Source organism: Delphinus delphis, chromosome 1, assembly GCF_949987515.2.
Source record: "Delphinus delphis chromosome 1, mDelDel1.2, whole genome shotgun sequence".
Classification (NCBI taxonomy): Eukaryota; Metazoa; Chordata; class Mammalia; order Artiodactyla; family Delphinidae; genus Delphinus; species Delphinus delphis.
The window spans coordinates 125,730,272-125,747,180 of record NC_082683.1 but is presented as its reverse complement, the minus strand read 5'-3'; the positions used below and the strand labels follow the sequence as shown (position 1 = coordinate 125,747,180).

Below are 16,909 nucleotides of genomic sequence, written 5' to 3'. Positions count from 1 at the left end.
TATTTCTACCACGTATTAATCCTTTCCTCTTTGTCCCAAATTCCCAAGTAAAAATGCAGGCCCAAGCTCTTTAAGTCATCTTCATCTTTGGACTTCCAGATTTTTCCATTTTATCCCAGTTTTAATCGATCCATTTACAAGCTATGATAATCATGGACTGAATGAAGAATAACACCCACTACTGCACAACTAGAATTCCAAGGGGATAAACTGGAGTTACGGTTTTCTGACTTGACACTAAATGCTTGATACTTGATGTTGCTGTCTGATGGCAAATCTGAAAAGTAATACTAATAGCCTACATTTGTTGAGTGCTAACTGTGGACCAGATATTGTTTCAAGCACTCTCCACATATCAATTCATTTAATCACATAACAGCCCTGTAAGAGAAGTTCTGCTATAATCATTCTATTTCACAGTTAAAAAAAAAAAAAAAAGGTGGAGAGAGTTTAAGTAGTTTGGCTAAAGGAGAGCCACACATGGAACCAAGTGGGGTCTCTTAACCACTGTGCCACACAGCCTTTTACTTACCCACACTAACCATTTTCACATCTTTTTTCTGATTTAAGAAGCAGAAGTCCCTTTCTGATAATGACCCATGTCTGTTTTATATTTTCACTCCCAAAGTCCTTCCAACAACCCCTCCAGTGGCTTTCCCTTTCCCACCTCATTATTTTTTGTTACTATATTTCTCCCTTATCCGTCAGAAGCCTGCTGGAATAGAAAACATTCACTGAGACTTCACAGTAACTGGAAAACTTACACTAAGACATTATGATTAAGACAAAGTGAGTTTTCCAATATATGACCTTAAATTGGAGCTCATATCATCGTCAAAAGAAACCTGACCACTGCGGGCGTGGGTACGATTCCTATACTACTCAGCCTGGAATGTCCAGGAGTGATTCACACTCACCCCTGTCTGTGGACCACCTCCCAGGAAGGCGGCAAAACCCCCTGCCCGTCTCCTCGGTGACTGTTATTTCTAAGCTGCCAACACTGCTCCTGTATTATCTACATTCTAACTTCATGGGAAGGGCTGTGGTGATTTTCAGGAAAGTGAATAGGAAGTTGCTTTTCTAAACAGCCTGACAGCTGAGGGGAGGCAGCAGGACTATAAGAAGTCTGGGCTGCACAGACGGCAGTAAGCTGGCTGTGTCACAGAGGAGATGGTAAGTTCATTTCTCTTTACTATGGGAAGTGGTTGAGTTGAAGTGGTTTGGAGCTGAGTCAGGCAGGTAAAGCTTCCGAAAATGAGGAAGGGCAGTAATCATGGAGCTTCGTGTTGAGTAGCCTTCCAGAGTTTGTAAGCATTTCAAAACCTGCTGTCCACTCTGACCCTCCCCACATCTTTGTGAGTTGCTATGTCCACGTTACAAATGAAGCTGCCGTGTCTTACAGAGAGGCTAGGTGTTTTACCTAAGGTACACTGTTAGGCTTGATGTTGTCTGGATCTGAACGTCCGTCCTCTGACTCTACAGCTGCTGTTTTTCCTAGCAGGGCTTACAGGGACTCTCCTGGAGCCAACCTTGGTGAACCCTCAACCCCCTTCTCTAGGATTGCTCTTCTGTCTGGGTTGAATGCAAGACTGAGCAAGTGTCCTGGGACAAGACTACAGTTAAATGTTTTCTCATCCCCAGCTCGCCTATTTCTTTCTCTGAGCCCTAAGAGTCTGCTGGGACTAACGTGGAGTATTCACACAGTTCCCATTTCTGCCTCAGCTCTCAGTCCTGTTAGTGACTCAGTTTCCTCTTCTATAAAATGGACAGAATAATAGTACTCTACTTTGTAGCATCATTGTGAGGATTAAATAAGTTTACACTGAAAAGCATTTAGGTCTGAGCCTGGCACATAGTTGTGGATTAGTAAATGTTAGCTGTTATTGTTACGAGAAAGAGAAAATTCTTGGGGTTCAGTGGGATTTGGGATCCAGGGAAGATCCAAGGAAAAAGGCTTTCTTGAACTTATTAACATTATCCTAGATAAGACACATAGAGTTTTACCCTCGACTTACAAGGCATATCTCATACAGTCCTAGGGTCTACAATCCTGCAGTCTGTGGCTAGAGAGGAGCCAGACTGCCCCTGTTTTTGAGCCCCTTTCTATGGGATACCAGAAGAAAGGAGCACTTATACCCAATTCACTCCCTCTCTTTGCTTTATTATAGTACCATTTTCAAATACTTGTAATGAGGATTGTCCAGGTTGGGGAGAATAGGGATAAAAGGATGATGAAAAGAAGAGGAAGGAGTTTGAGTCTGTCCTGAGTTTGAACTCCAATGATGTAAGAATGTGTTTTACTTTTGTCTTATCTCTTGCATAAATTTCCTGTATTGGTCAACTTAAATGAATGAACAGTTCTTTCTTTCTTCCGTCTATTCTCTTTGGGATCCTCCTCTATTTTAGAGGAATGTTAACAGATTGAATCATGGAGTTCTTTGAGATTCTGACAAAAGGTACAACTCCTTTTCGCAGATGAAAATGCAGACATCCACATAAACACTGAGCTTTATGGAACCCCACCCTTTTGCCTCCTACGCTTTAAGCTCAGGAGTGCCTCCGCTGGCATCCTGAAACTAGGCTGGAACTCTGCAACGAAGTGCTAAGAACTCCAGCCCTGGAATTGTTTTGAATATTTCAATGACAAGACCTTTTCCTTTGCCCTTGAGTACATTTGTCTCTTGGGATTTCCGGAACCTCAAACTCTGTGTGAAAATTCATCTTCAAGTTCAGAGTGGCTTCAATTAACCCTAGGACCTGAGGAAAGATGTTCAGGTTTCTCTGGTGGGGTGTTTTCAATCAGATGGATCTCAGAGTGGGGCAGCGCTAGACGGGGAACTTACAGTTAAATTATGCCAATGTTAGTCAGGGTGTGAGTGGACTAAGAAGCAGGTCTGGATTCATTTCCATTTATACCTTTTAACCATCTTAGGTCTGTTGATTCTAGTTCTTACTCTTCCTTCCATTACCTATTTTTCAAAATGTAGTTAAATTGTTCACGCTCTCCTGGGCTGGCTGCTAGCTCTTAGAAAGTGCAGTTTCAGAATTTTGTAAGTGGAAGCTTATTAATCAAACCCTCAAACATCACAGTGACTTACTACATAACAGGCAGTACTGGGAAAAGACTCTGGACCTGACCTTAGAGGGTAGGCACATGATGTTTCATAAGTGCAATTTATTATTACATTGTCTTCTAAGTGACTCATTTCTCTGTTTGAAAAGCAAAACAGAAATTTTATAAAATCAAATACACAAAATGAATCCTTTATATTTGTAGAGATATAGGTCAGCCATGGTCCAAATGGCTTAAGAAATCTTTTAAGTATGCTACTTTATATTTCATGCTAATATTTCATCCTAAATAACAGTGATCAGGAATCTAAATACATATATATGTGTATATATATATATATATGTGTGTGTGTGTGTATGTATATATATATATATATGCTTTGATTCTTAGTGTTCATGTTGTCCTGGGCTCCTCTTCCTGTCGTTATTTCTATTTGCTATTTGGCTTATAGACCTCTTTGTTTCACGGTTTCATTTTCTGCCTTTAGGCTGAGGCCACTAATATCTGTGCTATATTACCACCATCGCCCATAAACTTAAGGGAAATAATATGATATCAGTTGTACTGCCTTGAAAATCGAGACTCCGCCACCGACAAGTTGTAATAGTTCTGTCTCTTCAATGACTCTCATATCTGCCTTCCCCCTTTGTATTCTCACTGACCCTCTTTAATTTCCTTTCTTTCCCATAAGAAATTTCTAAGATGAAACAAACTGATTTTGTAGATATTATAATATCCAACATCTGCAAGTATTTATTCAGTGCCCCACCATGCACCTAGCAGTATGCTAGGAGTATATGTAAATAAATGTTGAAGAGAAATCATCTGTTTAAAACCACCTGTAGACTTGCTGCTTTTTAATTTGAAAGACTACAGATTATAATATTCCCTCAAATTACAAAAAAGAAACACCATCATTAGATGCATCTATTCAGGACGCTTCTCTGTTCAAAACCCTGGCAATTGGATCCCTTCTGGAACTGTCATTGCCAACTCACAAGGTCTGACTCCAGAACAACTTCTTTTCAACTAACCTCTAGGACTTCCCAATTTTCAGCAGCAATCAGACCACATCACTACCTCTCCTGAAATCTACTTGCTGCCCCATTTGTCTTGCACTTAGAACAAAAACCTCACCCCCTTGTTTTAGTTCCTAAAGCCCAGAGTGATCTGTCCCCAGCTTCATCTCATACTCTTCTACCCTTGCTCACTCCATTCCAGCGACACTGATGTTTTCATGTTCTTTGAATACTCCACATTTTCCTTCCACGTTAAAGCCTTCACATTAGCATTTCCTTCTGTCTTTAATGCTTTTCCTCCTGCTTCTCACTGGTTTCTTCTGGTCATTCTGCTCTCAGCTTAAATGCCACCTTTGTAGAGAGGTCTTCCCTGACCTCCCTCCCTGTCTAATAATAAGCACCCCGTCCCTCTATCACATAACCTGGCTTTAATTCTCTACCTAGCACTTATCACTGTCTTCTATTTTTCATGTTTACTCGTTCAGCACTGTTGTGTATATATTGGTGTTTGTTTCATTGTCTGTCTTCCACAGAATGTACATTTCATGCGGAAAGGAATCGTGTCTTCTTTTATCATTTTAATTGCCAGTGCCTATAACAGTGCCTGACACATTGTAGGCACTTAATAAGTCGATAGTTATTGAAATAAATAATGGGAAAGAACACAGGCAATAACAAGGGCGTGCCTATCTTGGAGTGGGGAGGAAGGGATTGGTAATAGGGAAGGCTCCTTTGAGGAGGAGACTCTTGGACTTTTAGAGCTACGCATCCACAGAAGGAGAGGGTGCCCTGGGCGTAAAGAGAACATGGGGAACATACTGTGCATTCTGGAAAGTACAAGATGTCGTGTTATATAAATGCACCGTAGAATTGTGGTGGGGGCAGGTGTAATTAAGGAGTAATGGCAGGAGATGGGACTAGACAAGTAGGAAGAAGTCTCATCTTGAAAAGCCCCAAAGTGTCATCTTAAGGAGCTGGTATGTACTGCTCAGGGAGTAGGAACAGCTGATGGATTTTAAGTAGTGAAGCAATATGATCAGATTTTGTGTTAGGAATATCATTCAGACAGCATTAGAGATAAAGAACTGGGGATGGGTAATCTTGAGGAGAAGAGACCAGTGACAAGATGATTTCTCTGGTCCAGGAAGGAAATGATAATGTCTGAATTAGTGCTGCAGCAATAAAGTGGAAATCTGCAGAATGGCCAGGTATCTCATCAGAAGGTAAAGTCAATAGGATTTGATGGCAGACTGATGTGAAGGGATCCTTGGTCTTCCCTCCCTGGTCCCACCTGATGGAGGACTTCAGGGTCTCTGTGGGCAGGTAGCTTATGGGGCTCGGGTCAGTGATACTGTCTGTTCATAAGAACATGCATCCCTTACATGAGCCTTCTTCGGTGCTGGAGCCTTTCAAAGGGACACACCCACTCCAGAGAGTTACATGGAATTTGCCTTCACCTCTCCCTCTTCTAAGAGCTGCCACTATTTGATGCTTCTCCAGGCTTTCCTGAGACACACCAGCTATGGTAGGTCCTGATTCCCCCACTTCTCCTCCACTTCTCCCCATCTGCCACCCGCATGGAGTTTAAGTGAGTGAGTCCTTCTCCTTTGTTCTCTCACATGGGATGCGAGCCATCATGCCCCTTGTTTCTCTCATACGCAAAGAGAATGAGACCAAGTGCCGAGAACATATTTTTTTGCACAGCCGTATTATACTCTTCTACCTAATCATAATACACTTTTACATTTGACACGATCACTGCTGTAACCATACTGTACTTAGTGCTAATTATCACATACGTCTCCAACATTTTCCCATTCAGCACGCCTCTATCTTACTTTCAGTCATTCCCTTGCCATTTTTCACTTATTCATTCATTCATCTATAACATATTTATTAAGGATTAAGCATCTGCTCTCTATTACGGCTGGGATTTAGACATGAGTAAGTCATATCCCTTGCCCCGAGAAGCCTCTGCCGGCAGCTGCCTCCAGCTGCATGGGCTCCTATGTTTGTTTTGCATTTGGATTGCAGACTTCATGCTCGGGAGGAAAGTCAGGGATGGAGATGCTGATGGAGAGCCACTGGCAAACAGATGGCCCTAAGGAGGCCCTAGGAAAGCAGAAGAGTGACAAGAGAATAGGGCCAGGGAGGTAGGAACCCAGGGGAATCTCTATCTCTACCTCTGCAAGAAGGTTGGTGTGGATTGAGGAGAAGACTCGGAACAGTTGCTCAAGATGTCAGAAAAGAATCGAGAGAAGAACCAAGGGAAGCATTTTAAGCAAAAGGAAATAGTAATATTTATTGCTGCAGAAAGGTCAAGGGAGATAATGATGGAAAGACTTCACTGGGTTTGGTAATTAGGAGTCAGGGGTAAAGTCAGCAGGAGCGGTTGTGTAGTCTGGAGGGACTGGGGCCTGGAGAGGAAAGGGGAGGCAAGGAAATTAAGAAAACTGAACTGTAAAGGAAGGAGAGAAATCAGACAGGACCTAGGCAGAGGACAGAGGGTCTAGGGAGGGACATTGTAGGTTGTGCCTCTAAAAGTGCAAGGCTGTGGTCTACAACATAGACAGGAGAACAGAATCACCTTTCTTTCTTTTTTTAAAAATTTTTTTCACGTCTTTATTGGAGTACAAATGCTTTCCAATGTTGTGTTAGTTTCTGTTGTACAACAAAGTGAATCAGCTATAGGTATACATATATCCCCATATCTCCTCCCTCTTGAGCCTCCCCTCCCAGTTTCTGCTGTACAACAAAGTGAATCAGCTATATGTATACATATATCCCCATATCCCCTCCCTCTTGCATCTCCCTCCCACCCTCCCTATCCCACCCCTCTAGGTGGACACAAAGCACCGAGCTGATCTCCCTGTGCTATGCGGCTGCTTCCCACTAGCTATCTATTTCACATTTGGTAGTGCATATATGTCCATGTTACTCTCTCACTTCATCCCATCTTCCCTGTCCCCCTTGCCCATTCCCTCAAGTCTGTTCTCTACATCTGCGTCTTTATTCCTGCCCTGCCCCTAGGTTCATCAGTACTGCTTTTTTAAATTCCATATATATGCGTTAGCATACAGTATTTGTTTTTCTCTTTGACTGACTTACTTCACTCTGTATGACAGTCTCTAGGTCCATCCACCTCACTACAAATAACTCAGTTTCGTTCCTTTTTCTGGCTGAAGTAATATTCCATTGTATATATGTGCCACATCTTCTTTATCCATTCATCTGTTGATGGATATATAGGTTGGTTCCATGTCCTGGCTATTGTAAATAGTGATGCAGTGAACATTGTGGTACATGTATCTTTTTGAATGATGGTTTTCTCGGGGTATATGCCCAGTAGTGAGATTGCTGGGTCATATGGTAGTTCTATTTGTAGTTTTTTAAGGAACCTCCATACTGTTCTCCATAGTTGCTGTACCCATTCACATTCCCACCAACAGTGCCGGAGGGTTCCCTTTTCTCCACACCCTCTCCAGCATTTATCGTTTGTAGATTTTTTGATGATGGCCATTCTGACCAGTGTGAGGTGATACCCCATTGTGGTTTTGATTTGCATTTCTCTAATGATTAGTGATGCTGAGCATCCTTTCATGTGTTTGTTGGCCATCTGTATATCTTCTTTGGAGAAATGTCTATTTAGGTCTTCCGCCCATTTTTGGATTGGGTTGTTTGTTTTCGTGGTGTTGAGCTGCATGAGCTGCTTGTACATTTTGGAGATTAATCCTTCGTCCATTGTTTCATTTGCAAATATTTTCTCCCATTCTGAGGGTTGTCCTTTCGTCTTGTTTGTGGTTTCTTTTGCTGTGTAAAAGCTTCTAAGTTTCATTAGGTCCCATTTGTTTATTTTTGTTATTATTTCCATTACTCTAGGAGGTGGGTCAAAAAGGATCTTGCTGTGATTTATGTCATGAAGTGTTCTGCCTATGTTTTCCTCTAAGAGTTTGATAGTGCCTGGCCCTACATTTAGGTCTTTAATCCATTTTGAGTATATTTTTGTGTATGGTGTTAGGGTATGCTCTAATTTCATTCTTTTACATGTAGCTGTCCATTTTTCCCAGCACCACTTATTGAAGAGGCTGTCTTTTCTCTACTGTTTATTCTTGCCTCCTGTGTCAAAGATAAGGTGACCAAATGTGCGTGGGTTTATCTCTGGGCTTTGTATCTTGTCCCATTGATCCATATTTCTGTTTTTGTGCCAGTAGCACCCCTTAGGGGTGGGCGGGGCCTAGGCTCGGGACCCATGCAGCCAGAAAAGACCTTGGGGGCAGGGCCTAAGCAGGGCGAGTTCAAGCATGGTGCGGGGCCTCTGCTTAGGACCTGTGCGGAAGGGGAGTGTGGAGCACCAGAGTGTGGAGTTGCCCAGTTTGGAGGCAAGGTCCTGGGTGAGGGTGTGTGGGTGGGGTTTAGGCCCAGCACATTGGAGGGCGTCTCAGAGGGGGTCTCCGAGTGCAGAGGTAGGGCCCGGGGTGGGGGTATAGGGGCGGGTCTTGGGCTCTGCGGGAGGCTCCGGGAGGCTCCGAGGGCAGAGGATTAGGTCTGAGAGCCCAACAGGCTCCCCGGTGCCTATGTGGACAGGGAAAGCTCTGGCTGCTTTCCCTTCTGTCCCTCTGTGCCCCTCCACCACCATCCCCCCCCCAGGGTCTCCCCCATCCCGCTGGACCCCTAACCATGGGTGGGTCCCGCTGGGTGTAGGAACTCCTCCCCTCCCCCAGCCACCCCTCAGGGGTCCGGGTCCCGGAGGTCTGGCCTTTACTTTTGCTCCCCCTTCCCTCCCTCCCACTCCCTCAGGACCTGCGCGTCTGGAGGGGGCCTAGGTGGGCAGAGGATCAGGCCTGGGATCTCAACAGACTCCCGGGGGCCCAAGTGGGCAGGGGAAAACTGGCCATGCTCCCTTTTGATCCTCTGCCCTCCCAATGGTCCCCCAATTTCCCCCTTCAGGTGTGGGATCCCTTCCCCTCCCCTAGCCGCCCCTCAGGGGCACCAGTCCTGTCCCGCCTCCACTTCTCCTCCCCCCACACTCCCCCCAATGTACCATGTCCTACCCGGTTGCTGGGGGTTCCTCCCGTCCCCTTATGTATCCGTGGTCCCCCACCGGTGCCTGGTACGTGCCCTAGTTGTGCAGAGATGCGGATTCCACATCCTCATAGTATGCCATGTTGACTCCGCCCCCCCATCGCCTTTCTATGGTACAATTCCTGCCAACTTTGTAAGCCACCCAGAATGCTGGCAGCCATGGGATTCCTACTGGCATTTACTACCTCTTTCTATGCAAAGGTCGTGGGAAAAACACTTCTGTTTACTTTAAACACTTCTACTTTGTCTCTGCCTCTCTCTTCACCCTGCAATCACTTTTAGTTATTTGAAAAGTAAAATGAAAGATTACCACCGTGCGAAGCAGCCTTCATGAAGGTTTACACAGGCACAGGATGTTATTCTAATAACCCCATCTCAGACTCCTTCCCAGTGGCTTCCAGTTTGAAGCAGGTTGCCAAAGAACATTAAAGTAAAAATGAGCAGAGCACACGGCCGCTCCTCTAGAGAGGCATTTCCTGGTGTTTCAACACTTAACTTGTTTAGTAACAAACACCAGGACAGAGTCCTTAACTCTTCACCCATGTAGACCCCTGTCCTAAAGATGACACTGAGAGCAGGGGCAGATGTGAGAAGGCTTACCCACCCCAAGGAAGTTTCAGAGGGAAATTATTACTCGAATGAAGAATTTTAAGCATCATTCGTCCTCCACACCCACACACAAAACCCTTGTCCGTTGCCAATGAGTCAAGGTGCTGCCTTACCGGTAACACAGAGATTTGAACTTGGGGTCCATGAACCTTCTGAAATGGTCTAAAAAGTTGCAAGCCTGCAATTTTTTAAAAAAAGAATCCTGACTATGGCTTTTATCAGACTTTCAAAGGAGTACACGAGTTCTGTGAAAATAAGAATCGCTGTCTTAACCCGACATACATTCCGGTGCGGAAGCTTCGGCAAATCATCTAAATTCGCTGAGTCTCAGTGATAGGCAGTGATGGTGGTCCCATCTTGAGCATCCGTGGTCCAAAAGACCTGCTGAAGAATGCTGGAGAGATGCCTAATTGATCTGGAGTCATCTTTACGGTTTCCTACAGCTCTCAAACATTCTATGAGAGGTGATTCTTGGTATTCGATTTTTAAAAACAGAAAAGTATGGTCAGATTAAAGCCGGGGACACACAATGACTTGCCTTTTCCTTTCTTAGATATTGTGTCTTGATCAGAAGCACTTACCAGTCCTCTAAAACCTTAAAATGTTCAAAACTAGCACTCTCTCTGTCTCTCTATTTTGTTTAAACCAAACCATACTGAAAAGTTTAAACAAACAAGTTAAAACATAAAACAGCTCTGTTGGGATAGTGGGAGGAGTTGGGAATGGAGGTAGGGAAATAGGAGCCTCACCTGGTCACTGTCCCAACACACTTCCTTGAGCTGGTCCCAAAGCCAGAGAAACCCCTAGAAATACTCTCTACAGGAAGAAAACCACTTTCTAAGGGCACAGGAAGAGCACCACTAGATTAAAAACACTGCGATCCTCCTCCAATCTACCCGAGAAGAAACGCAGTAGAGTTTCAAAGGCAAATATTGAGGTCCCCTTCATTAGGCTACACTACTGTGCTGTTCACCAGCAATAGTTTTGCTTCTGTACCTCCAAAAAAATCCTGAAGAACTAGATAACCTCTTGAACCTTTCTAAGTGGAGAGCTAAAATTTTTCATCATAAGTTTTTAAATAAAAGATGGAATTTCCAGTACATTATAAAGATTGGCCTTTTACAATAAATAAATATAACATTATTTCCTAGAATTTATCCAATGGAATAAAATACCATGGTGATCTGACAACACTCATCACTTAAAAAAACATAAACTAGTTTCTAATAATAGGGAATTTTATATTATTCATTTTCTCTTCTTTAATACCTATTTCTATTTCACTTCCTCTACAGAATTTAATTCATTTTTAAGGTTAAAGTATTTTACTGATCACTATATCATACTTCTTTACACAAATAAAAACATAATTAAGTTGAAATGTAAAAGATGCAATTTTCTGAAACCATAAATCTCTGCTAAGTTTTTCACCTTTTTGACTGAGTTACCATGACAATTACTTTTAGTACACACTTAAGTAAAATAGCATAAACATACTACAAATTTTGATAAGTAATTTAAACTTCCCTATTTAAAGTGCTGTTGAAGATGCATCTCTACATGAGAAGAGGGGCTTTTTCCCTATTCATGTAACCTTGTGTGAATATTATTTATTGATACAATCAAACAAGTTCAGCATCAATTCTATTCCTAAATTTCGTGTTTTGAGGATTTTTAAGCATTAAGGACTTTTATTCATATGACTAAGTAAATGGAAATGGAAGCTTATTAGAGCAACGTCTCTCAATTCTTTGAATTCCTTCCAAGTTTCATGTCCCAAATTACATAGTGATGTATTATCAACATGTAGTCAATGGTCTAGCATCTGACATCTTAAGTGGGTCTTCATCAAAGCTGATGAAAAGAGAGAAATGGAAACCACTGGACTTGAAACAGATTTGTTGCACTATCATTCGAAGCATTCAAGTTGTCAAGATCTAAACCAATATTTTGGGTGGTCTCTGTTTGGCACACCCACTGATGTTTTTTACATACAGAGGCAAGGCCTAATGATAAATAAGAGTCAAGTTATAAAAGGTATGATTTCTTTTATAAAATGGGAGAAGGACACATTTGTAGGCAGATTGGTTTTAGGAAAGTGCACATGTTGGAGTTGAGAATCTGAACACAGATTTACTTAAATCCTCCTCGTCTGTGTACCCCTTGGGAAGCCAGGCTCATTCTGGTTTCAAGATTTCTGCTATAGAACCTGGCATGGTACTCTTTGGGTACTGAATAGAAATATGGTACTAATAATAGCTGGTGGTATAATACAACCCACAGAGAACTCCATGGGATTAAGTTTCCGCTAAGGGATTATCGTCATACTTCCTGTGCAAATAAACAGCACCATAAATCATAACATTATGATACTGCCAGTGTTTGATAATAGGTCCTGCAGAGGCCAGTTGATCAGTGTCCTAGTTCATAGGAACACAAAATGTGCCTGCTTATTAAAGCCAATATTCAGAAACTCCTAGAGGGAAAAGTGCCAGGCTTCTTATACAAAGATAACCCCACTATCTGGGAGACTTGCACTGATCTGTGTGGTATCCACCTCACTGTCTGGTCTGGCTGTAGTCAACAGTGTATATGCACTGTGCACGTGAACACACACACTGCCACCACCCACCCTCCCCATACAGCCTACATCATCGATCTCTGGAGCCCAGCTGTGGCAACTGAGAATTTCTATATGGGAAGGGTTTGGGGTAGCAATCTGGCTGGAAGAGCAATAAAGCTTCAGTTGCAAAGCAAACGCACAATTTTTATGTTGGTGCTTATATTGGGGTAGCTCTGGATGAGTACAGATGCGGCAGCTAGGCTTGGTCATGTCACATTCTATCATCGACAACAACGCAGCATGGATTTGAAAGCCTGGAGGCTTACAAAAGTAAGAAAGTAAAGTGGAAAAAGCTCTTGTTTCAAAGTCAGGCTCTGCTTCTGTCCTTTTGAATGTTACTTTAGACTCTTCAACCTTCAGTATTTTCATGCGTAACATGAGGGTGTTGGATGAACATTTACAGAGCTTATTTGTCTAAAAACGCTTTAAAAATATTATTAGATTTGATGAAATCCCAACAGAAGGGAGCTCATGAGAAATCATACTTGCTATAGATCCAAGGGGGATAAGTTTATTATTCATATATTGATAAAAATTATATATGTATGTATATATACATGTATACATTAAGCATTGGATAATATTATAGATATATGCTGAAATGATAAAGCAAGAAAAGAAAACATAGATCAATAATACAGGATAGACGACATAGCACAGCACAATTAGTTGATGCCCTGTGCATCAAAGTATAGGTCAGACAACTGTATGGATCACGGAGTTTCTGTGTGACTTCTTAGTACTCTTGGGTATGGCATACCAGTTCTTAAAGGGAGATTATTGCATAATAATAATGACAGTGTTTATTTACATAAATATTACAAAATATGTCAGAAAAGCAAATACTAGTGGCACAAAGTAGTTACTCAATAAATATTTGCTGAATGACTGAAGGAATGAATTTTGTCCTGAGCCTTGGTGCAGTGTCCACCTGGGGTAGGACTCAAGCAGAGCAGTGAGAAATAAAAAGGGAGCAGAGGGCTTGAGCCACCCCCGAATGGAAACAGGCAGGATTGTAACTCAATACCATGATTATTAACTAGAATTGTTTGGCCACAGTGATTGCACGTGGATACTAAAAGGAAGTTTTCTTTTCTTATTACAGGCCAGCTGCCTAAAAGCCATCTGGAACTGGAGATTTCAGCGAGTGGTCTTCAGAATCACCCAACTCTTTTGCTTCAGTGCCCTCATCGCTGGTAAAGTTTATGCTAACCCTTCACCTGGCCCTCAGTGATTAGGGTGACTTCTCCAAATGGGAGAAGTTAAGGATGGTAGCCGGTTGTTATGAGGCATTAGAAAACAGTTCAAGCCCAGATTCCTGGAGGAAAAGTGCACCCGACACCATCCTATTGGTAGAAAAGGCTTCAGGAAGAACCTACACATATATACCCAGGGCCAACTTATCCATTAGACTCAATAGACACAGGCCCACGTTACTTTTTAGGGACCCGTAAAAATGCTTTAATTTCTTTAAAAATCATTTCCTTCTAGGCTGCCCCAAAATGTTTTAGTGTATAATACTAATATGTTCATCTTTATACCAATGCAGTTATAAAATACAGTTTTTAATATTTTATTATCGAGGAAGGGAACTCCAAAGGCAAAATTGCCTAGAGTCCCTGCAAGCCAATATGCAGCCCTGGTGACATCAGAATAAGTCTTCAGGGAAAAAAATGCCACAGAGGTGCCTGTGAGGGAGGGACAAACGGAAACGACCCTCTTGTGGGCAGCAGAGAAGGTCGAATAGGAACGTGACTTTATAAACAGGAAATAGAGCCATTTCCAGGTTTGATTGCTTACATTGTACACCTCTTCACATGGGAACTGGCCTCTTCTGGCTGGGGTGAGCTCCCACCGGCTAGGATAACAATACCTGGCATCATAATACCCTTTATACCTTTAAGGGGCACATTCTTCATTTCATTTGAGTTCACAAACATCTCTTTAAAAGGCCTGTTTTAAGCCCTGTCTTAACAAGTGAGTAAGCAGAGATGGAGGAAGTAGAGTAATTTATCGAAGGGAAACAGCCCAGAGCAGTGGGATGAAGTGTAAGATTGCAAACCGGGAGGTACAATGAGCCTCTGCCACAAACCTGTTGTGTTTCACCCAACAAGCATGGAGCGAATGCCTGTTAAGTGCCACGCTCTGTGCTTGGTGTTAAGAATCCAGGGGTAAAAAGAGACCACCGTCAGGATTCAAAATCTAGCACATGCGACCCACGTCATATAGACAGATGCTGCAATACCTGGCCGTAGGGGAGGTGGTGACAGAGAAGGGCAGGGTGGGAGCTGAATACCAAGCCCACCTGGAGAAGTCAGGAAAGTAGGAGAGGAAGGTTACCACGCCTAAGCGGGCAGGGCAGCCAGAAAAGCAGCGAGAGCACGTGCAAAGGCATGGAAGTGGGACTTAACGTTTTGCTAAAAAAGTAAATATGGTGGGTGATGAGGCTGGACCAGCAGGTAGGTGCCACATCATAAAGCATCTTACTTTCCCCGTGAAGAGGAAGCACCTGGAGATATGAGGCAGCCACTGAGACATTTTACATGTCATTTACTCTGGGCTTGGGCAAATGATTCAATGTCTCCTCCATTCATAAAAGGAGAAGATTAAATGACCTCTACGGTCCCTTATGGTTCCAGCTCTTGAATACCAAGGGTCCTCAGAAGAGGACATTTTCTTATTCCGACTTCATGTATACTTTCAAGTAAAAGATGGAAACCACTCTTTTTCCTTAAAACAACTAGATTAGACATAAAACGGTCATGTTTTTGGTATTTGTCTTCTAGTCAAACTCATCTGACTACACAGAAGTGTACTTATGCTCACAATCTCCTTCTCATTAGGGGTGCTAACCTGACCCACACTTTCCTTTCCTTAGAGCTAATTAACCAGAAAGAAGTGGCAGCGTGGACCTATCACTACAGCAACAAATCATACTCATGGAATTATTCCCGGGCATTCTGCCAGAAGTACTACACGGATTTAGTAGCTATCCAGAATAAAAATGAGATTGCTTACCTCAACGAGGCCATACCTTACTACAGTTCTTACTACTGGATTGGGATCCGAAAGATCAACAATCAATGGACCTGGGTGGGAACCAAAAAGACTCTCACCGAGGAGGCTGAGAACTGGGCTGACAACGAGCCCAACAACAAGAAGAACAACCAGGACTGCGTGGAGATCTACATCAAGAGTTTGTCAGCCCCCGGCAAGTGGAATGATGAGCCCTGTGGGAAAAAAAAGCGGGCACTGTGCTATACAGGTAGGGCCTTCTCCGCTCGGAAATCCGACTGTTTATAAAAAATGCCTTCCCTGGTTTGTTAATATAGCCCCTGAGTCAATAACATTGAGTCTCAAAGTCAGGGACATGAAAACAAAGAGTAAACTGTCAATCAAGCAGCATTATTGAGCACCTTGAAGAATATAAGTTCAGGATTAGAGAAAACTGGCCTTTTGAAGCCAGAAGGAAATGTTAATATCATCTGGTCCACCCTTCTAATTTATAATTGATGAAATAGATGCTCAGGAGATCCGTCTCCTAAAATTTATGTCCAGAGCTTTTTTGTACCACTGTGCCCTAGCATAAGAGACTGTGTAAGTTGAGAGGGAACTTGGCCTTGCCTCTAGGAGATACAGTTGTAACTAATACCTATCGAACACCAGTATGTTCCAGGCATTACTATTAGTTCATGTGTCATTAGTCTATTTAGTATTAGTTGCATGTAGTCCTCATGAGAACCTCATCAATCAGCTCCTTCTACTGCCCTCATTTTGCTGTTGAGGGAAAGGCTCAGAGCTATTCAAGAACCTACCCAAGATTCTAAGTTCCTTGATGATGGAGCCAGTTTCAAACTCATGTTTACTCCAAAGGTGGTATTTTTAGCCACATATGCAACCACACTCTTTGCTCAACATTCTCAGGAGGCAATCTGAGAACATGACCAAGGATGACAGTGCTTTACAGATTCCCTTCAACAGCAACATATCTCCAGGTCCATTGGACTTTGGTAGGGGATGAGGGGTGAGGAAAGGGAAGAGGTAACTAAAGGTGAGATCCTGTGAGTATATTCGATTCTCCACTCTCCAGATTCCAGAGTAAGCAGACCTGCGTGAAAGCTTGGTCGTCCTGTGGTCATGCGCCTCGTGCCAGAACTGATTCCATCTTTCTGATGTGGCTTCCCATCCAGAGGAGCCCACCTTGCCCTGGGTGGCATACAAACACTGTAGCTAGGGAGAGTATGGACTGCCCTGGGCAAGAGAGTCCTGAATACTCTAAGCTTCTTCTTCAATAAATCATCTTACAGATGCCACACTCTGCTATATATGTTCTAAATTTGTTAGATTATAAACACGTCCCCTCAGAAGCCCTCAACAATAATGGAACAGAATACAGAGTATAGAGTATCCCCTGAACTTTCTCCCTCTCCTCATACAGCCTCCTAGCTGAGGGGAAACATATCCGTACACGCATTGTCATGTAGTCAGATCTCGTTTTACAAA

General features: G+C 42.9%; 1 protein-coding gene across 1 annotated transcript in view; it reads left to right on the top strand.

The window, feature by feature from the left end:
* The first annotated feature begins 1,124 nt into the window (after nucleotides 1–1,124).
* The window catches only part of SELP (selectin P), a 42,293-nt gene continuing 26,508 nt past the window's right edge, over nucleotides 1,125–16,909 (top strand). The window contains exons 1-3 of the mRNA XM_060009361.1: nucleotides 1,125–1,173; nucleotides 13,512–13,602; nucleotides 15,285–15,671. Of these exons, the coding sequence (XP_059865344.1) occupies nucleotides 1,171–1,173; nucleotides 13,512–13,602; nucleotides 15,285–15,671 (481 nt within the window). The 5' untranslated portion in view covers nucleotides 1,125–1,170. The remainder of the gene's footprint in view (nucleotides 1,174–13,511; nucleotides 13,603–15,284; nucleotides 15,672–16,909) is intronic.